At 41.1% G+C, this 22,946-nt stretch overlaps 1 protein-coding gene across 1 annotated transcript in view; it reads left to right on the top strand.

The window, feature by feature from the left end:
* LOC124771316 overlaps nt 1-22,946 on the top strand; it is a 140,013-nt gene that overhangs the window by 98,843 nt on the left and 18,224 nt on the right. The window contains exon 6 of the mRNA XM_047249322.1: nt 9,416-10,613. Coding sequence (XP_047105278.1) covers nt 9,416-10,613 — 1,198 coding nt within the window. The remainder of the gene's footprint in view (nt 1-9,415; nt 10,614-22,946) is intronic.

Below are 22,946 nucleotides of genomic sequence, written 5' to 3'. Positions count from 1 at the left end.
CTTCTGTCTCGCTGTATATATTGCCTTTTCTTAGCCATGTGTTGGATGCATCTTGGTCGATGTGTGGCTGTGTTAGATGATACGGGTGCTTGCCATGAAGTGTTTCCTTTTTCCATTTTAATTTCTTCGTATCTGTTGATGTTATGTGATCTAAAGGGTTGTAGAAGTGGTTATGAAGTTGCAGTGGTAAAGCCGATGTATTTATATGAGTGATTGCCTTGTGTATTTTGCTAGTTTCTGCTCGTTCTAGAAAGAATTTTCTTAAATTGTCTACCTGTCCATAATGTACGTTTCTTATGTCGATAAATCCCCTTCCTTCTTCCTTTCTGCTTAATGTGAATCTTTCTGTTGCTGAATGTATGTGATGTATTCTACATTTGTGGCAGTGTGATCATGTAAGTGTATTGAGTGCTTCTAGGTCTGTGTTACTCCATTTCACTACTCCAAATGAGTAGGTCAATATTGGTATGGCACTATTATTATTATTATTATTATTATTATTATTATTATTATTATTATTATTATTATTATTATTATTATTATTATTATTATTATTATTATTGTCACATTCGAATTCCGCATCAGTAGAGTCAATGTTTTTGTTAACTGCAATGAACCCTCAGCTTCCTGTTGCATCAGGTACTAGAGTAAATGACAAATAATCAACTACAATGGATTATTCTATAACCACCAGGAATGTTATAAGTCAGGTAGCCTAGCTTTAAATTATTTTGATCACTTTTGTCACGTGGTAGAGTACATAAATTCAGCCATAGAAAAATAACAAAGGATGTTCTGCTGAAATTAACTTCGAATAGATTGAATAGTAATGCCTTTAAATATAATCAGAGGAGAAATGAGGTTCTGTGTACCAGGTGTAAGGAACTGATGACAAATGGAATAAGTTCTATTAAACCCTGATGAGAGATTATGACTATTGCCACTCTTTCAGAGAAACCCTTCAGGTAGTTAAACATTACGAAAATGGGAGTAATCCTAGACTTAAACTCCCTAAGTCTGATTAGGCTCAGTCAAATATCCATCTAAACCTACTTTATGAAGCTAATGCTGTACAGCTTTTGAAGGAGAAACGAAATGAGGCAAAGAAAACTTTTTGAACTGAAATTGCTAATCTTAGGAAATAGATTAGCAACAAAACAATAGAGCAGTCTGATAATAAAAGTAAAGCTTTCTGAGAACTAATTAAAGAATGAATTTAAGTTCAAAGATGATGAACATGAACCATTTAGCATAAGACATCATGATGAAACATCCGAACACTATCTCTACATAGATCAGGCCATAATGCCCTGACTGACTGCCTGCCTCATTGTTGCCCAGTCCAGTGATAGATAGGATAGAAATTTGGAGGTGTGGATCTTATATTGCCGGTATCTTTTAAGAAGGGATTTTTTGAAATACCAACATCAAGGGGGTGAAATATGGGATGAAGGGTTTTTTTCAAAAATGTTTTTATTAAGGCAATTTTGAAGCTAGACTTACAAAAATTGGTATTTGGTTTCTTGGTCAGAAATAAAGAATTAAGTGTTTCAGCATTTTTGGGAATTTAACAAGAGCCTAGACTGTAGTTTCAATTGTTAAGGCTTTCTCTTAAGTGGTACTTGTATTACTGTCCATGTTTAACACCTCTTGTAGTTGTCTCACCAAATATTGTTTATATTTTACTTGGTTCATTTATTTAATGCAAACTGTTACATAGACACGGTTTTGAATATAATGTTAATGCCAAAGTGCTGTACCGCCACACTCTCAAAGGCTGCATTTACAGTATGTTCCCTCAAATGCCCCCATTTTCCTGCATCTATTTATTTCTGTTTTCTTATTGATATTGCTTAAGTTCCTTATGCATTCAGTAGATAAAGTAGTAGTAGTAGTAGTATCTTTATTCATCTGCAGATCTCTTTTTACAAGGATATAGGACATGGCAAAGTTTATATCAATTTAAAATAAGCTAATTTGTATACACGTATATTTACAGAATTCTAGTTAGAGACAATCATTAAATCTACTCATGCAGTGTTATTATTATTTGTTTGTATAAAATGTTTTATCAAACCCCTACTCTGTTTTATCTAAGTAATCCTTCAATGTGTATAAAATGTATTGCATAACAGGTAATTTTTAGCTGCCTTTTTAAATAAGTGTATTTTGGCAATTTCTTTAATCTCTTTTGGTAATTTATTGTACAGTTTTATTCCGTGGTAGAAAATGCTGTTTTGAGTTTTATGTTTATTTTTTCTTGGTAAATGTAAGCTGAGTGTCTCTTGTTGCATGGTCATGGACAGAGCTGTTTGTGCAGTAATTACCGATGTTATTTTTAATGCGTACAACTGACTGGCTAATGTATTCACATGGAGCAGTTAAAATCCCTAGTGTTTTGAACAGATCTTTACAATGAGCTTGACTAGTATTTTTGGCTATTGTTCTTACGGCTCTTTTCTGAAGTTTGAAAATTGCATTCATATTCTGTGCATTTGTTCCCCATAAGAGAAGGCCATAGCTAAGAATTGAGAGAACATATGAATAATATGTAACTAAAAGACACTGCATGTTAGACACTGATGATAGGATTATAAGGGTATAACATGCTGATGATTGTTTCTTCTTTTAATTGGTTTGTGTATCACTCTCCATTTTTTATACCGCTTGATGTAGCCTTGTCAAGTACTAATTTTATTTTATTAGTTTCATTTATTAATAGAAACTGTTATGTAAGCATGCTGTTCCTATTTTGTGTTGAAGTTTTTCCTGTCTAGTCCATTCTCATCTAATTACTTCCCAGTCTTCAATGCACTACCACCACACTGTCAAAGATGTTGCTTGCTGTATGTTTTTGCTTCAGTCTCAATGTGTTACTTCTCTTTCAATGTTGTTTGCAAACTTCTTTGGTGACAATACGCAGTAAATGTCTGAAGATGGCCTTGTAAGCCGAAAACTGGTTAACACAATAAAAGTAACGTTGTAGAGCAAAAACAAACTGGTGCTTTTCATTTATTATAAAGTTGTTCTACCAAGAAACGATGGAAGATTCTGTTAACATGATATTTTGTTAATGTAATTACTGTCATATTATTATTTATGACATTTACAAAATCCATCATTGCTCTGGCTCTATGCAAATAAAATGTAACTACCTAAATAAATCTTCAGGCCAATGGTGGCCCAAACTCTTTGGGCTTCCAGATTTATGTTTCCCATTATTTCCATTGCTTATAGTGATTGCCTGGGTTGTTACTTTGAAAGGACACACTCAATTTCTCTTTCCTTCCTTTCCCAATATGAGCTGATCCAAAATCTCTGATGACCTTCTCACTAATAGCATATTAAACACTTGTATTCGATGGCGACCTGAAGACCAGTATAACAAAAAAAAAATGCGAGCTTCCCAATGTGTTCTGTAGGGATAACATGTCAACAAAAATAACCGATGTTTGAAAATATTACTGGATAGATACAAGATCTACTTGCCAAGTGTTGACTGGAGAAAACACATACAAAGAACATGGAAATACACAAGCATTTGGAGCCATTGGCTCCTTCTTCTGGTAGAAGGACTGAAGGGAAAGGTAGAGTGATGAAGGAAGAAGGTGGGTGAGATTTAGGAAACAGTGAGAGTTATGGAAAAGTTGCACAGAACCTAGGGTCATGGGAGACTTTATGGATGGGATGATTGAGAATAGGGTAATAAGAAAGAGAGAGATTACTGAAAAATAAATCATGCAAGAGTCAATAAGAGCAGAAAGTAAAGTGCATTATACATGCTAGACAGGTGTGGGAGAGGGCAGTGAGGTGGGGGAATAGGCAGGTTGCAAAATTGAAGATATAGAAAAACGGAAGGGGAGTGAGAAAGAGCAACAGTTACTGAAATAAATGCAGAGATCACAGAAACTAGCACAAATGAAGGCCAGGTGGTTGGTAAGAACCAACCACATGTGGTAATGGCAGTTCCAACATGCAGAATCCTGAGAAACTCTTGTGAGGCACTTATCTGGAAACAGGCACTGAGGTCATAACTGTCATGTTGTAGAGCATGCTCTGATACAGGATATTGCATGTTGCCAGTATCCATCGTCTGTCTATACCCACTCATTGTAACTGATAACTTGGGCAAACGATGTTCATCTATATTTACATCATACTCCACAAGCCACATAGGTGTATGGTGGAGGGTACTCTTTGTACCAGTAACTTAGTCCTCCATCCATGTTCCACTCATGAACAGCACTTGGAAAGAAGCCTCTTATTGGCTCTGCTTTCTTGAATATTCTTCTTGTGATCATTACATGAAATGTATGTGGGAGAAAGTAATACGTTGTCTGACTCTTCCCGGAAAGTGCTCTTTCAAAATTTCAACAGTAAATCTCTCTCAGTGATGCACACTGTGTCTCTCATAACATCTGCCAATGGAGTTTGTTGAGCATCTCCATAACACTCTCATGCAACTAGGTGATGATGTAATGAAACATGCCACTCTTCATTGGATCTTCTCTATCTCTGCTAACAGTCCTATCAGGTAGGGATCCCAGACAGATAAACAATACTCAAGAATCAGTCAAACAAGCAGATTGTAAGCCACTTCCTTCATGGAGGAGTTACATTTCCTTAAGATTATTCGTATGAATCTAAGTTTGGCTTCTGCTTTTCCAACTACTTGTTTCATGTGGTCATTCCCCTTAAGGTTGCTCTGAATAGTTACTCCTAGATATTTTGTGGCAGATACTATTTCCAGTGGTTTTTCCATCAATAGTGTAGCTACAGAATAGTAGATTTCTTTTTCTATGTGACAACAATATGTTACATTCTGGGTCAACTGCCAACTGTTCATCAATTCTCTGAAGCTCATTCTGCAAATCATTACTGTCTTATGGCATTGCTACTTTGTTATAGACAACTGCAACATCAGTGAAAGCCTACCAGGTTATATATATATATATATATATATATATATATATATATATATATATATATATATATATATAAAACAAAGATTCTGTAACTTACCAAACGGAAGTGTTGGTACATTGATGGACACACACACACACACACACACACACACACACACACACACACACACACACACACACACACACACACACACAAAAGCAGACATGTGTAAAGGCAAAGAGTTTGGGCAGAGATGTCAGTCAAGGTGGAAGTACAGAGGCAAAGATGATGTTGAAAGACAGGTGAGGTATGAGCGGCGGCAACTTGAAATTAGCGGAGGTTGAGGCCTGGTGAGTAACAGGAAGAGAGGATATACTGAAGGGCAAGTTCCCATCTCCAGAGTTCTGATAGGTTGGTGTCAGTGGGAAGTATCCATATAACCTGGACGGTGTAACACTACGCCAAGATGTGCTGGCCATGCACCAAGGCATGTTTAGCCACAGGGTGATCCTCATTACCAACAAACACTGTCTGCCTGTGTCCGTCCATGTTAATGGACAGTTTATTGCTGGTCATTACCACATAGAAAGCTTCACAGTGTAGGCAGGTCAGTTGGTAAATCACGTGGGTGCTTTAACACGTGGCTCTGCCTTTGGTCGTGTACACCTTCCGGGTTACAGGACTGGAGTAGGTGGTGGTGAGAGGGTGCACAGGACAGGTTTTACACAGGGGGGCGGTTACAAGGGTAGGAGCCAGAGGGTAGGGAAGGTGGTTTGGGGATTTCATAGGGATGAACCAAGAGGTTACGAAGGTTAGGTGGATGATGGAAAGACACTCTTGGTGGAGTGGGGAAGATTTTGTAAAGGATGGATCTCATTTCAGGGCAGGATTTGAGGAAGTTGTATCCCTGTTGGAGCCACATTCAGAGTCTGATCCAGTCCCGGAAAGTATCCTGTCACAAGTGGGGCAGTTTTGGAGTTCTTCTGTGGGAGGTTCTAGGTTTGGGGGGATGAGGAAGTGGCTCTGGTTATTTGCTTCTGTACCAGGTTGGGAGGGTAATTGCGGGATGCGAAAGCTGTTTTCAGGTTGTTGGTGTAATGGTTCAGGGATTCAGGACTGGAGCAGATTCGTTTGCCATGAAGACCTAGGCTGTAGGGAAGGGACCGTTTAATATGGAATGGGTGGCAGCTGTTATAATGGAGGTACTGTTGCTTGTTGGTGGGTTTGATGTGGACGGACATGTGAAGCTGGCCATTGGACAGATGGAGGTCAACGTCGAGGGAAGTGGCATGGGATTTGGAGTAGGACCAGGTGAATCTGATGGAACCAAAGGAGTTGAGGTTGGAGAGGAAATTCTGGAGTTGTTCTTCACTGTGAGTCCAGATCATGAAGATGTCATCAATAAATCTGTACCAAACTTTGGGTTGGCAGGCCTGGGTAACCAAGAAGGCTTCCTCTAAGCAACCCATAAATAGGTTGGTGTACGAGGGGGCCATCCTGGTACCCATGGCTGTTCCCTTTAATTGTTGGTATGTCTGGCCTTTGAAAGTGAAGTTGTGAGTTAGGATGAAGCTGGCTAAGGTAATGAGGAAACAGGTTTTAGGTAGGGTGGCAGGTGATCAGCGTGAAAGGAAGTGCTCCATCGCAGTGGGGCCCTCTCCCACATCCAGTGTGGATGTGGGAGAGGAAAGATTGAGGACTTTTATTAAGGATAGGAGTTGACGGGTGTGTTCATTGGTTGAGTTGATGTGTAGGTGAAGGATTAGGTGGTGAGGGCTAAGGATTGTTCAGTTTGGAACTGGTATAGGGACTGATGGAAAGACGGGTTACGATTGAGTGTAAATGGAAAATGCAAAAGAAGGGAGAGTAATTCGGACGGCAAATGCCTGCAGATCAGTGTGCAATGTGATGGGATCATAGTTGATATCATTCTGGACCAGCAACATAACCCCTCCATGAGCCGGAATACCTGCCACAGGGGGTAGGTAAAAATGCACAGAGGCATAGCGTGCCAAGTCAATTCGATCCCATGGGCATAGCTTCATTTCCTGGAGAGCTACTATGAGTGGACAGTGCAAGCGTAGCAGCAACTTTAAGTCCTTGCAGTTGGAGCAAATGCCGCGAATATTCCAATGAAGAAGTGCGATCATGAGAAGAAAATGAAAAAGGAGAAGCAAGAAGGGGTCACCTCGAAGGCCACTGAGGGCCTGGCTTCGAGGGAGCACTGTTGCTGCCATCAATAGGTGGAGAGTCATCCTCCATTTTTTCAATAGGTTCATTGGCCACCATGTTAAGATGGCCGGGAGGGGGAGCTTCCTCCACCAGTGAACGGACAGATGTTCGGCTACCAGCTGTGCGGCCAGGCAAAACGGATGATGGCCTGGGGCGGCAACAGCTGGGTGGCGCAGGAGAAGAAACGCACCGTGGTGGAGAAGGAGAACTTTGCTTCCTATGAGCCTTCTTGTAAGGTTGTTTAGTTGAAGTACCGGTCGATGGCTGGGAGTTCGGGGCATGTAGGAAGTCCTCACGGGACGTTTCCTTCTTGAAGGCCCGTGCATCTGACTTCTGGGTCTTAGTCTTGGCAGAAGCTGACGAAGGTGCTTGTGTCTTAGGGGTCACAGGAGGAAGAGGAGACATTGACCGGGCGACCTTAGCACTGGCCGAACGAACGACAGTCACGCTAAAGGTCAGATCTCATGTTTGCGTCGAAACCTCCCTGGTAGGCCGAGGAGATGAGAGGACAGGTGACTAAAACAGTGACACTGGTAGCAGCGCATACGTGTCAGGACATAGGGGCGAACAGAAATAACCTCATAGCCCACTTTGATGCATGACGGCAGCTAAACACTATCAAAGGTAAAGAAAAGTGTCCAGGTCGGTACAAGGTCATTGTTGACCTTTTTCATGACCCTATGGACAGCCGTCATGCCCTGCTTAGCAAGGAAAGACAATCTCCTCGTCAGTCAATCCGTCAAGTGATCTAGTATATACCTGTTGTGTACATAGTTCTGCGTAGTCAGCACGTACACAACTTTCCCACTGGAGCGCGCCCCACCAAGCACAACAGCGCAGGCGCAGCACTCATCCGTCTCCGCATATTAATATGTAATGCAGTCAATGAGATCGCTGCTAATGTAGAACCTTTTCTCGGCGAGTGTACAGACCTCCAATTAGTCAGTCTGCATTAGTCTATAGTCAAGTTTCAGTCTGCGTCTAATAATCTTATCGTATTCCTGTACATAGCCATGAAGATAAATGTATAGACACTTTGTCAAGTATCAGAGATATGTGAGAATAAGATTAACGTACCAAAACCAAAGGAACTTCAGATTGTCCATTGTAAATAGCATCCAGAACCAAGTTAAGTTATTTTTATGCTTGTTATTATTTTAATAAATGTGTGTGAAAATTCATCAAGTTCTGTTTAAAGTTGGTCACTGTCAATCTGCTACTCTAAGCGTGCAAGTGGCATTTCTATCATCTGACCAAACGGCAGAAGATAAACAAGCCACAATAAGACCACGAGACATATTGCTGACACTCGCCTACTTCGCTAGAGCGAGAAGTCAAATAATCTGATGGTGTGTGTACCGAAGGTCATACAGTACGCACCCCACAACACCACACCATGAAGAATTCAAAGTGCGGTGAGCCTCCAGCCGGACAGGGAACGTGTACAGGAGTGTGGTTCCAAGGAGTTTTTGTGCATGAAAGGCGCTCTCAGTTTCTAACAACAAGGTACCGTTATGCATCCTGGTACAAGACTTCACAGGTACGGCTATGGCATCTACGCCCTTCTAAATAATGAAAGGGTTGACAGATGAAATATTTTCTGTCCTCAGATCTAGAAACTATGAGGAACTTTTGGGCAGGCGGTAGTACTTTTCTCACTGGGGCTGGTGAAGTCACGAGAGAAGAAGAGAAATCCATTGTGGATGAATCCCCCATGATTGCCAGCGTCTCAGATGGTGCACTCCTTCTTCGTGGGGACCCTCTCAGAGGGCGGAAGGGCCAATCGGCATGGTCGTAAGGTGTCAGCTCAGGCAATCACTTCTCCCTGGGCCTGGCCTTAACCAGGGGGTACGTGCATGCCTTACTTGTCTACCCAGGGCGGGGAATTACGCATTACCCCATCATCGGCTACGTGTGTGAACGCGTGGGTTGGCCTTCAGGCATGCATGGGGAGGAAAGAAGAATAGGAAAAAAGGGGAGAGAGGGAGGGAAAGGGCAGATTGTCTCAAACGCTGAGGCGGAGACCATAGGGTGGACAAAAAGGCAAGGAGAGGGAGGCAAGGAGAGGGAGGCAAGGAGAGGGAGGCAAGGAGAGGGAGGCAAGGAGAGGGAGGCAAGGAGAGGGAGGCAAGGAGAGGGAGGCAAGGAGAGGGAGGCAAGGAGAGGGAGGCAAGGAGAGGGAGGCAAGGAGAGGGAGGCAAGGAGAGGGAGGCAAGGAGAGGGAGGCAAGGAGAGGGAGGCAAGGAGAGGGAGGCAAGGAGAGGGAGGCAAGGAGAAGGAGGCAAGGAGAAGGAGGCAAGGAGAAGGAGGCAAGGAGAAGGAGGCAAGGAGAAGGAGGCAAGGAGAAGGAGGCAAGGAGAAGGAGGCAAGGAGAAGGAGGCAAGGAGAAGGAGGCAAGGAGAAGGAGGCAAGGAGAAGGAGGCAAGGAGAAGGAGGCAAGGAGAAGGAGGCAAGGAGAAGGAGGCAAGGAGAAGGAGGCAAGGAGAAGGAGGCAAGGAGAAGGAGGCAAGGAGAAGGAGGCAAGGAGAAGGAGGCAAGGAGAAGGAGGCAAGGAGAAGGAGGCAAGGAGAAGGAGGCAAGGAGAAGGAGGCAAGGAGAAGGAGGCAAGGAGAAGGAGGCAAGGAGAAGGAGGCAAGGAGAAGGAGGCAAGGAGAAGGAGGCAAGGAGAAGGAGGCAAGGAGAAGGAGGCAAGGAGAAGGAGGCAAGGAGAAGGAGGCAAGGAGAAGGAGGCAAGGAGAAGGAGGCAAGGAGAAGGAGGCAAGGAGAAGGAGGCAAGGAGAAGGAGGCAAGGAGAAGGAGGCAAGGAGAAGGAGGCAAGGAGAAGGAGGCAAGGAGAAGGAGGCAAGGAGAAGGAGGCAAGGAGAAGGAGGCAAGGAGAAGGAGGCAAGGAGAAGGAGGCAAGGAGAAGGAGGCAAGGAGAAGAAGGCAAGGAGAAGAAGGCAAGGAGAAGAAGGCAAGGAGAAGAAGGCAAGGAGAAGAAGGCAAGGAGAAGAAGGCAAGGAGAAGAAGGCAAGGAGAAGAAGGCAAGGAGAAGAAGGCAAGGAGAAGAAGGCAAGGAGAAGAAGGCAAGGAGAAGAAGGCAAGGAGAAGAAGGCAAGGAGAAGAAGGCAAGGAGAAGAAGGCAAGGAGAAGAAGGCAAGGAGAAGAAGGCAAGGAGAAGAAGGCAAGGAGAAGAAGGCAAGGAGAAGAAGGCAAGGAGAAGAAGGCAAGGAGAAGAAGGCAAGGAGAAGAAGGCAAGGAGAAGAAGGCAAGGAGAAGAAGGCAAGGAGAAGAAGGCAAGGAGAAGAAGGCAAGGAGAAGAAGGCAAGGAGAAGAAGGCAAGGAGAAGAAGGCAAGGAGAAGAAGGCAAGGAGAAGAAGGCAAGGAGAAGAAGGCAAGGAGAAGAAGGCAAGGAGAAGAAGGCAAGGAGAAGAAGGCAAGGAGAAGAAGGCAAGGAGAAGAAGGCAAGGAGAAGAAGGCAAGGAGAAGAAGGCAAGGTAAAAAGTAAGGAAGACAGTGACACAGGGAGAAAGACAAAGAAAGGAAACAAAGGAAGGAAGAAACTAGAATTAGCGAAAAACCAAAATGACTTCAAATGTAAGTCATTGAACTGTCCACCTCTGGATGCAGGCACAAACTACCCCCTTGAGGGGGAGGGACTCTTTTTAGTCACCTCTTACGACAGGCGGGAATACCTCGGGCCTATTCTTACCCCGGACCCACAGGGGAAGGGCGTTAGATTAGCCGCTCTAATTTAAACTCTTTAATTTTATAAAAAGAGACTGCGTGCTGCAGGGCACATACTAGTAATTATATAAGGAAGTTTCCACTGTGCACAGATGAGATACCGATGTGCGGATAATCAACATATCACTAGTGATTCATATTGTATTCCCAATGTAAGTAGCATAGTGCACTTCAGTAATTATAGTTATGATTAACGCTATTGTGATTTCATTATTTGTTTAATCCATGATCCTAACATTTCAACATTATATGTAAACTGTATTTTCAGTAGTTACCTCATTTTAGCTCAGAAATAACACGGCCCACGAACCACCTCCTCATTGTCAAAGCACATGTCCGATGCCACTTTATCATGGTTTAAATACATTCACTGATTTTTAAATATTTCCATCCACCACAATTCAGTTCAACAAAAATTATAAAAAACCTAAAATAATATAAATAATCATATTTACATACATATATATTTAATTATTTACTTTGGCGACATGTTGGCCAGGATGTTATTTGTGAGCTAATATATTTTTTTTGTTTCATGTTTCATCGCAAACATTACTCTGAGAAATCACCAAGAAGGAATGGAAAGAATATTAAATCCAGAAAGCATAATGGAAAATCTGGTCAGACTGTGGCAACAATCACCACAACAGATAAGGTAGGACAGACTTATATCTATCGCATTTGACTCTGGTGCAATCTTTCATCAACTCGTGATATATAGTGAAGTTTTGCAAAAGTAAAGTGATTTTTACTGCTGAGTCCTTTTTTTTTTCACATTTTCAAAGTACGACAATTATTGCAAAATGGCCGATACACAGCTCAGTGGAGACAACATGGCGTGTAGATACATCGTCAATAATAGATCAACTCTATGCATTGTTTGAATAACAGTTACATACAAGCTAAACATTGTAGATACTCATTTGCTGTCGAGATGAGTTTAAAAATATTTTATGCGTTTACTTTACTGAATTTTCAAAAAAAAAGTTACATTTTTGCTATTGATATGGTCATGACTCGTAGTATGGCAAATAGAATGGATAACATAAACAGTTCACCTACTGCAAGTTCTGTATCCAATGAAGAAGCATAGAATTAAATTACGCTTGCTCAAAACACTAATGCTCAAACAAGTGAAACAGTAAATGAAATACAGAACCTACATAATCTAGCTGTAGCAACCGACAGTAACATAGTCACAAGATATGGAAACTGAATCACAAGCAGTAAATTCTCACGATTTACCGGGGGCAGATAATGTTCAAACAGTAAATTTCTCACAGATTATCAGTGCAGTCATGCAACAATTTCAGCAGATGAATACAAGTTTACAGAAGAATGACAAACAGTTTATGGAAAAGTTTCAGGAGATAAACAAAAAACTTGACAGTAATGACGCTAAATTAACCAAAATTGGTACTGACTTAAACAAAAGATCAATGAAATGTCCACCTAGTTTTCAAATCTAACAGTTTAGCAAAACATAATGAAACCAAAATCAATGTTCTTGAAATCAATGTCAAACAGCACGTGTGACACCATGACAACAAAAGTAGAAAAGTGCATCACTGCTCACGATGACATCACGAAGCATGTCACACAAGTAGAGACAGATTTAGAAACCATGACAAAGACAATTGACCAGACAATCAAATTAGAGACAGACATTTTTCTAAAATTAATGAAGAATTTCGAATGAATGGGGGAGAGAGAGAGAGAGAGAGAGAGAGAGAGAGAGAGAGAGAGAGAGAGAGAGAGAGAGAGAGAGAGAGAGAGAGAGAGAGAATGAATTAATGAAAATAAATAAATGTAAATAAACAAACTAATTAATTTGACACCACTTTGGCGAATTGTGCTTGGATGGCGATGAATAGGTGATGATCAGGGCAACACAACACCCAGTCCCTGAGTGGAGAAAATCTCTGATCCAGCTGGGGATCAAACCCAGGCCATTAAGATTGACAGTAGGTCACTGACCACTCAGCTACCGTGGGTGGACAATGATTTAATAGAAACAAGCAGACTGCAAACTGACATTCAACAACCTTGGACACTGGACACAGAAGCCGAAAATCAGTCTACTTTATTTATTACTTTTGGACATATAAATACATAGTATGGGATCTGTTTGGTTTGTTTACTGAATCAATGAGAAACATAAGCTTAAAAGAAGTACAATAGCATCATAGTGTTGTCAGAATTATTCTCAGTAACTATCCCTTTTCTTTGCTCCCCTTTCATTTTTCTGTATCTTTCATTTTGCAGCCTGTCTATTCCCCCCCACACATCTCCACCGTCTTCCCCCCTCCCCATATATGCCTATCATGTACAATGCACTTAGCTTTCAGCTCATATTGACTCCGCATGATTTTTTTTTTCCAGTAAATTGTGTCTTGCTGATTACCATATCTTCCATCATTAAGCTCTCAGGTTTTCAAATCTCATCCAGTGCAGGCACCAAGGATCAGTCTTTCCATCTCATCCTGTCTGTTAAGTCTCCTTCGACCTAGGGTTTTGGGCAACTTTTCCATAACTCTCTCCATTTCTTAAGTCTTGCCAGTCTCCTTTGTTCAGTTCTCATTCTTTCCCTTCAAATCTGCTGCTAGAAGGAAGAGCCATTGGCTCTGAAAGCTTCCACATTTCTATATCCTTTATACATAGTTTCTGCTGCCACCAGCTTGGTGAGTAGATCATCTTATTTATCCAACTATACTGCAGCCATCTTCATGATGGTGTTGGCAACATGGCTGTGGATGAGGTCATGGTTGGTATGAGAGTCAGTTACCATCTGACATCGGTTTTGAGTACTCAGCAAAAAGCTTGTGAAAATTCAATTCCATACAGCTGGAACCAAAAAAAATTGGTAGTTCATACCACCACAAGACCATAAATGAAAAAGTTATTGTTAATAATCTGTGTCCCTGACATTCTATCTACAAGTATGTTAAGTAAGTTTCAATATACCATTTCACACTTCACACTTAGTCTGCTATTGACACTATTTTACTCAACTCCAGTTGCTTGTGACAAATGTACTCATGCATCAAACAGGCTACAGTACATTTTCCTGCATTTTTATTACATGACACATTATTATCTTTTTCGCAGTTTTAGGAAAATGGTGTACACTGACACTTAAGTAAAATGCTAATCCGTGTGCATGCATAGAACTGTATTGCAGGTTTCTTAATACAAACTACTCTATCAACAATATATTGGATGGAGCAAGTGCTGGATTGAGTATAAACGAGCAGCTAGATGAGGCAAGCAAATAAATCTGTAACAGTTATCCTACATACGAAGAGTTTTTGCTTGTCTTTTATTGTTAGCCAAAATTAGTAGCAATGTCTTTGTGTACATGGTAACTCCAAACTGTGACAAGCTTTGAGAGCACTTGCCTGCTAAAGGCAAAGGATCCGAGTTCGAGTCTTGGTTTTAATCTGCCAGGAAGTTTCACATCAAAAAATGGTTCAAATGGTTCTGAGCACTATGGGACTCAACTGCTGTGGTCATCAGTCCCCTAGAACTTAGAACTACTTAAACCTAACTAACCTAAGGACACCACACACACCCATGCCCGAGGCAGGATTCGAACCTGCGACCGTAGCAGCAGCGCGGCTCCGGACTGGAGCGCCTAGAACCGCACGACCACTGCGGCCGGCAGTTTCACATCAGCACACACTCTACTGCAGAGTCAAAATTTCATTCCGTAAACATCCCCCACGCTGTGACAAGCCATGTCTTTGCTATATCCTTTCTTCCAGGAGTGCTAGTCCTGCAGCATTGCAGGACAGCTTCTGTGAAGTTTGGATGGTAGGATATGAGATACTGGAGGAAGTAAAGCTGTGAGGATGGGTCATGAGTCATGCTTAGGTAACTCAGTTGGTAGAGCACTTTCCCACAAAAGGCAAAGGTACTGAGATAGTCTCAGTACAGCATACAGTTTTAATCTGCCAGAAAGTTTCATATCAGTGCACACTCTGCTGCAAAGTGGAAATTTCATTCTGGAAGCTTTGAGAGGTTATGTGTTTGGGTGGGAAGGAGTGTTTTACGACTGTGGAACATGTATTATGATTAGTTGGTTTATTAGCACAGAATAGAACTACTGAAACTAATAAGTTACTGGAGGTAATTTGTCATACTTTTTGTGGATTTTAGAAGCAGGGTGTTCATGACTTTGCAACACAAACATTCAGAATGAATCTCTGAGATTGTATTTATAAGATGACTTGAAGTTCCCTCGATCCCATTCAGTAGCAGCTGGGCTCACCGTAGTGGCAGTGGCAGTGGCAGTGGCAGTGGCAGCACCAGCAGACCTCTTCTGTGGCTGTGTGTTGGTTGGCCAAATATTTGACAAGTCTCCTTACACATCCGTGTAGCAGCTGTGAATTGAAGTTCATCTGTGAGGAGAGATTGTGTTGATTGATCTGATTTCTCACTGTGAGAGAAGCCTTGAATTGCCAAATTTTTCTATACGTGCTTAATTTTACTGGCTGTGCTATGGATCTTCCATGCTCTGACTGACAAAAATTCTCCTCAGAGAGCACAACTCCCCTTCCCTAGGCTATGTTTTACTCAGGTAACCAGTGCTTCCCTTTCTGCTATACTCCTCAGAAAAAGTCGTGCCTCGCTATTTCTATCTCTATCCCCCGTCAGTGAGGCAGCTTCCCTTTGGCTCTGTTGGGCTCTCCGTCACTCTGAAAAACATCAAGATGAACCACTGTCCATAGGTCTTAAATCCTTAAACAAAGTTTTTGTAAGAGTTGTGTGTTTGGTGGCATCTCAAAAATTTCAAAGGCCTAGCAGGGGGTTCACCTGTAAGATAGCAATCTCTGGCACGCATCCCAAAGCCAGATTTTCTGCATTTGGCAGTCAATAGCATCTTTCACTAACATTACTCCTCACTCCAACTCTTAAAACAATTGTGTGAGCAAACACTGAAGAATGTCATGACTGTTGTCCATCTGCATGGTGGATCATAAAGACGCTTAATGGGCCAGGCTGCCACAGTGAAAGTTTCCCCTCACTGCCGCTTTTCAAATGAGCTCAGCTGGGTCCCTGACTGTTCCAGTGCTCAGCTCAGTCTGTGTCACTGAGTGTGCTTCCAAACATCCCCTTATTCCCAGCTAACGTACAAATCTGTTTTAAATTACTCTCTAAACTGACCATCACTCAGACATTTAATATCAATATCATAATTAATTATGCAGCTCAAGGTTGGCTACTACTATGAACTCACAAGAATTTGTATACGTTGTGTGACAGTGTTGAAAAATGGTCCTGTAACAATTATACTAGCTTCATGCTTAGGTCTACATCATTTTATGGCCACAAAGAAAGTTCCTGTTTCAATTGAAATTTAAGCTTGCAATGTGAAATATTTTAAAATGTTGTGTAAATGCCCCATTCCATCACACGAGTCAGTGTAGGTGGTTGTTGGTCACAGTTTGGAAGAGTCCATTCAGGATGACAGACAGCTGTTCATACATCATACCCTCATAGAGTACCATGCATGAATAGAGTGTGAGAAGATTTGCTAGCTGATTCTCAAGGGAATGAAATATATGGTGAGAACCTGGGATCAGAATGATATACAAATGCACTAGCATATGGTTTAAGTTAAGTGATTAGTAGCATACTGTTATGGGAAGCAAAAACAAAATTTTGACCACGATATTCCTCATGTCAAGCTATGACAAAGTGGGCAAAGTTCTGTTGAAAGATGTAGCCAATTTTCACAAAGCCTGGTAATGTTGGTAAGTGAAGTATTCATTTGTTAGCAAGCAATTTAATCAAATACATTGGCACTGTAAGAAAAAACTATGGTTCTGGGATTAGACATGTCTTATCCAGCCTGGCAGCCAAATTCTGAGTCCTGTAAGAAACCACGTGTGATTTTAACTGACACACATCTTGATGAAACATTGTGAGTGAAGCTCTCTGTACTGTGCTATGTGGGCAAGGTTCAATGAGGGTGCACCCAGCCCTTGTAAGGCCAACTGAGGAGCTACTTGAATGAGAAGTAGCATCACCAGTGCCAAAAAGTGACAACGGCTGGGACAGAGGTGTGCTGACTCCGTGCCCCTCCAGTGAATTTTGTTAGCTGAGGATGACACAGTTGTAAGTCAGTACCATCACTGTTTAGATGTCCAAGGCCTGTTCACATAGATTTTTTTTTAGGTTCAAGTCATGGCTCAAATGTACTGATTGTTATTTAGAAAAAAATTTTGTGGAAGAGTAAAATATATGATTATTAAGCTGTTATAAAAGTGTGCTTGTAGTCCATCATATGTACAAAGACTCTCTGAAAGAAGGAGGCTAAAAGACTGATAGTATTCACAGGTTCGTAATATATCTAAATTTCAGCTAATGCTCACTATTACTGTATTATTCAGCTTTTCTGTAAATTCACAATGGGGCACTGACCAACTTGTAAATAAAGTTCAAAATTTCATTATGACAAAAATAAATATAGATCAACCCAGAGCACAATCTTTTTTAAATCTCATCTTCAGAAGAAACAAGTAAAGCTGAGTTACATACAGGTTCCAGATGTCACCTGTGAAAGATGAGGAGAACAGCTAGTTATATCTTTAGATTTTTCTGCTTTCTTCATAGATTAATTCTTAAATTCCATGAGTTTTCTTCTATTTAAGAGGTGTAGTCTCACATTTTTGTAACTTTAAAGTGTAAATTCAGGCAGTGTGTAGCACAGTCTTCATTTCTCTTGAACAACTAACTACACTGCTTGGTTAGGCATGTGGACCATCAGTGTGGAGGCTGGCTGTCCAGCCTCTCCCATTCATCTGTGAGTCACTCCTCCGATGGCATCTGAACGAGCACAAAGGGAGAGGGGTTTACTAGTTATTGGGACCACTAGTGATGGACACATTAGGGAGATCCTTAGGGAAATATTGTTCAGAGCCAGAAAGATAGCCAATATGCACTCGGTATGTGTATCAGGGAGCCTCATCCGAGATGTGGCAGCTTTGCCTGTGGCTATCGAGCTTGCAGGGTGCAGTAATCTGCAAGGAGTGGCATCAGTTCTGACAATGCCTTTTGCGAGGGTTCCGAGGTCATCCTCAGTTCGTACAGATGACTGGTGGAGGTGGTGGAGGCTGCTGGCTTCACATATGGAGTGCAAGCACAGCTCATGATTTGCAGCATAGTTTCCAGAGTTGACTGGGGTCCTACAGTCTAGAGCTGAGTGGACAATCTTGGCCAGAGGCTTTGTTGAGGCTGACAGTCTTGGCTGGACCTGCATTATTGGGTGGATAATTGTAGGCCTCTCCTGGACAGGTCAGGGTACACTACACAAAGGAAGCAGCTACTCAGTTAGGTAAGTACTTATGGGGTGCACATGGTGGTTTTTAGGCTAGATGGTAGTCTGAGATACTCTGATAACACTCATCAGTTGACATACAGATAACACAATCAGACTGCTTTCAGAGTGAAGACACTTTGACAAATTTTATCAGTTAATTGTTGAAGTATTTGCAACAAAATTCCCAAATTTATTTATTTATGGCTTATTTAGCATGACTGGATTATATGCTTAAGGCCCTAACTTACGCATGACCAGGAACAACACATACAAACAATATTATACAGAAAACACAATAATAATAATTTGCATTATTAATGAAAAATAATAACTGATAATAATAACAGTAACATTAATAATGATGATAAAATAATGTATTATAATAATAAGTTAAGACACAACAAATTCAATGCTAATAATAATTTGGATTATTAATAAAAAGTACATTGATTACCAAAAAGCTTTTGATAGTGTACCCCACTCATGGTTACTACAAGTATTGAAAATATACAAAGTGTATCCTAAATTGATACGGTTCCTAAACATAGTAATGAAAAACTGGAAAACCACACTTAATATCCAAACAAATTCAAATAATATCACATCACAACCAATACAGATTAAGCGTGGAGTATACCAAGGAGACTCATTAAGTCCTTTCTCATTCTACCTTGCTCTGAACCCACTATCCAACATGCTAAATAGTACTAATTATGGATATAATATTACTGGAACATACCAACACAAAATCACACATTTGCTATACATGGATGATCTAAGACTACTGGCAGCAACAAATCAACAACTCAATCAATTACTAAAGATAACAGAAGTATTCAGCAATGATATAAATATGGCTTTTGGAACAGGCAAATTTAAGAAAAATAGCATAGTCAAGGGGGAAACACACTAAAAAAGAAGATTACGTGTTGGATAACCACAGCGACTGCATTGAAGCAATGGAAAAAACAGACGCCTATAAATATCTAGGATACAGACAAAAAATAGGAATAAATATTACAAATATTAAAGAAGAATTGAAAGAAAAATATAGACAAAGACTAACAAAAATACTGAAAAAAAACCGACAGCAAGAAACAAGACAAAAGCTATAAATACTTATGCTATACCAATATTGACCTACTCATTTGGAGTAGTGAAATGGAATAAGACAGACCTAGAAGCACTCAATACACTTACATGATCACAATGCCACAAATATAGAATATATCACATACATTCAGCAACAGAAAGATTCACATTAAGCAGAAAGGAAGGAAGGAAGGAGGAAGGGAATTTATTGACATAAAAACCTACATTATGGTATGGACAGGTAGACAATTTAAGGAAATTCTTTATAGAACAAGAAGAAACTAGCAAAATACACAAAGCAATCACTTATATAAATACATCAGCTACACCATTGCAATTTCATAACCACTTCTACAACCCTGTAGATCACATATCAACAGATACAAGGAAAGTACATTGGAAAAAGAAAACACTACATGGCAAGCACCCGTATCATCTCACACAGCCACACATCGATCAAGATTCATCCAACACATGGCTAAGAAAAGGTAATATATATAGTGAGATGGAAGGATTCATGATTGCAATACAAGATCAAACAATAAACACCAGATATTACAGCAAGCATATTATTAAAGATCCCAATACCACAACGGATAAATGCAGACTTTGCAAACAACAAATAGAAACAGTAGATCACACCCCAAGCGGATGTGCAATACTAGCAAATACAGAATACACCAGAAGACATGACAATGTAGCAAAAATAATACTTCAACAACTTGCCATACAACAGACACTAATAAAGCAACATGTTCCCACATACAAGTATGCACCACAAAATGTACTGGAGAATGATGAATACAAATTATACTGGAACAGAACCATTATAACAGATAAAACAACACCACATAACAAACCTGACATCATACTCACCAATAAGAAGAAATTAACACAAGTAATCGAAATATCCATACCCAATACCACAAATATACAGAACATAACAGGAAAAAAAAATTGAAAAATGCATCCAACTGGCTGAGGAAGTCAAGGACATGTGGCATCAGGATAAAGTTGACATACCAATTATACTATGAACTACAGGGGTCATACCACACAATATCCACCAGTACATCAACGCAATACAGCTACATCCAAACGTATATATGCAAGTACAGAAATCTGTAATTACTGATACATGTTCAATTACCCCTAAGTTCCTAAATGCAATGTAACATATACCGTACAGTTAAAAGGAAGTCACGCTTGATCAAGGTCCATGTCACTTTCCATTTTTAACCAGACAATGTCTGAGAAAGGAAAAAAGTAATAATAAAGTTATAGTAATAAGAATAATAAAATAACAGAGGCATTGCAAATGATATTGATTAGTTTGGAGCTTTTGAAGCCTTCCTTGGTATTAGAAGAAGTGGAAGGGATAATTGAGGAGGAAAGGGTTGAAATTAAAGTGACAATGGCTTGTAGGAAAGAAGGTAATATCAACAGAAAACTCTGTAGACAAGAGGAGGGAAAAGTAGAGGGGGAGGGAGGGTTGACGAGAGAGTCGCAAGAAGAGATACTTCACTGTTGTGATAGAAAGCGAGTCATTAGCTCTCTTCTGAAGTTTGAAATGATTTTATTTCTCTAATCTTTTGAGAAAGATTGTTCCAAAGTCAGGTTCCTCATACAGAAATTGATTTAGAGAAAATGGCAGTGCTGTGTTGTGACGCAGAGAGGATTTAGTTTATTGAGAAAGAGTATATCTGCTGTGCTGTTCATACAGCAGTGTAAGACTTTAAGATAAATAGGCAGGAGTGCAATGATTGAGAAGATGATGCAGCAAGCCGCATGGAGTGGCCACAGTTTGAGGTGCCGTGTCATGGTTTGCACGGCCCCTCCCACCGGAGGTTCGAGTCCTCCCTTGGGCGTGTGCGTGTGTGTGTGTGTGTGTGTGTGTGTGTGTGTGTGTGTGTGTGTGTGTGTGTGTGTGTGTGTGTGTGTGTGTGTGTGTTTGTTTTTGTTAGTTTAAGTAGTGTGTAAATCTAAGGACCGATGACCCCACAGGTTTGGTCCCTTAGGAATTCACACACATCTTAATGATGCAGCAAACACAGTGTATGATAATCATGTCTATTGGCACATAGCCATGATAATTGTTCATAGGAGTGATATGGTAGAAATTGTGTAAGTCACAAATGTATCACAGAAGCATTTTTCATCAGTTCCAACCGACATGAACTCTCACACGAAAATCCTCAGAGAATAGGATCACCATAACCAACGAGGCGAGTATTAGTGATTCTGCAAGTTTCTTTTTAAGTGCGAGAGGAAATATCTTTATATTTCTGTAGTGAATGAAGTGTTCTGCATCCATTGTGATAAGGCAAGTAGGTCAGCATTTACTTTCTGGATGGCTGAGCGAAGATTTGTTGGGCTTGCACTTACGTATAACTGCAGGTCATCAGCATATAAATCGTATTTGCAGTGGGAGACAATACTCGACACATCGTTAACATATAACGAGGAAAGTAATGGGCTCAATACAGATCCTTGTGGGTCCCTTGACACTAAGTTCTTTCTCTGTTTCAATGGCATGTAAGATATGAGTGGAACCACTGTACAGCACGATGTGTGCATTATGAAACAGATTCTAAAAAGTACTGGATGTATCATTTCTAGTCTGCATATGCCTTATGTGTAAAACCAGAAGCCTTAGTATTCTCCAGTGAAGAAGAATTTTTGAAATGGAAAGAAGAAATGGAATGTGCTACACATTCCAAATTCATTAAAAGCTGTGGCACTAAATTTTACAATAATGGCACTGTAACAATTGTGTTACTCAATGTGACACTTCTGTCACTCAATGTAACTGTTTTCTCTTTTGATGCTGTCAATTGTCAGGATGAGCATTCTAAAGCATTCTGTCAGGGTGAAAATATTAAATAAATTAACTTTTCTCTCTTACAACATGTGGGCAGGGTGGGTTCATCCTTGGCTCGGGTATGAGGTCGAATGAAACATCATTCTTACATAAGTTAACTTTTATTGAAAGTTTCGTACAACTGTATCTTACTGGGACGTTCTGGTTCGGAGAGCGGCAGCCGTGTCGTTTGCGTAGCCTTCTGCTGCGACGGCGGCGGCGGCGTCTGATTACGCGTAGCGGTGTGTATCTCGTGTCGCCGTCTCGCCCAGCTGACCGGAGACGCGCAGCGCGAGGTGGCCCGTTTAATTATTGCGAGCGACGTCGTGCATCGGATGGTGATACCTTGAATGTGGCGTCCCAGTGTTTCTCTTCTCTAAGCGGCCGCGTGTGTTGTGCGTCGACCAGCGGTGCGGCGCGGCGGTGGAAGGCCAGTGTCCCGAACTCGAACCACGGACTCCCGCTTGCCAGTCTTCGGCTGTCAGGTCTTTATCCCAGCTCACAGGTGACTGCTGAGGTGAGGCCGTCTCCTTCCCGTCCTCACGAGTCACCCGGGTATGTAAAAACCAGACTTCCAATACCTTTTAACTTCTGTCTTCTGGCGCCGCGGCTGCTGCTTGCTATTCCATTACAGCGGCGGACTTGGTGCGTCTGTGCATGATGCAGTCTCTTCTTGCATGACGGTCTTCAGCACCGAAACTGACTGAAAACTACTGCTACTCTTCTTTTCTTCCTTCGTCTCCAACTGTCGTCATCTCCCTCCAACTGTCGTCATCTCCCTCCAACTGTCGTCATCTCCCTCCAACT

This window comes from Schistocerca piceifrons, unplaced genomic scaffold, assembly GCF_021461385.2.
Source record: "Schistocerca piceifrons isolate TAMUIC-IGC-003096 unplaced genomic scaffold, iqSchPice1.1 HiC_scaffold_936, whole genome shotgun sequence".
In the NCBI taxonomy this organism is placed as follows: domain Eukaryota; kingdom Metazoa; phylum Arthropoda; class Insecta; order Orthoptera; family Acrididae; genus Schistocerca; species Schistocerca piceifrons.
The sequence above is the reverse complement of the archived record's forward strand: the minus strand, read 5'-3'. Positions and strand labels throughout refer to the sequence as shown.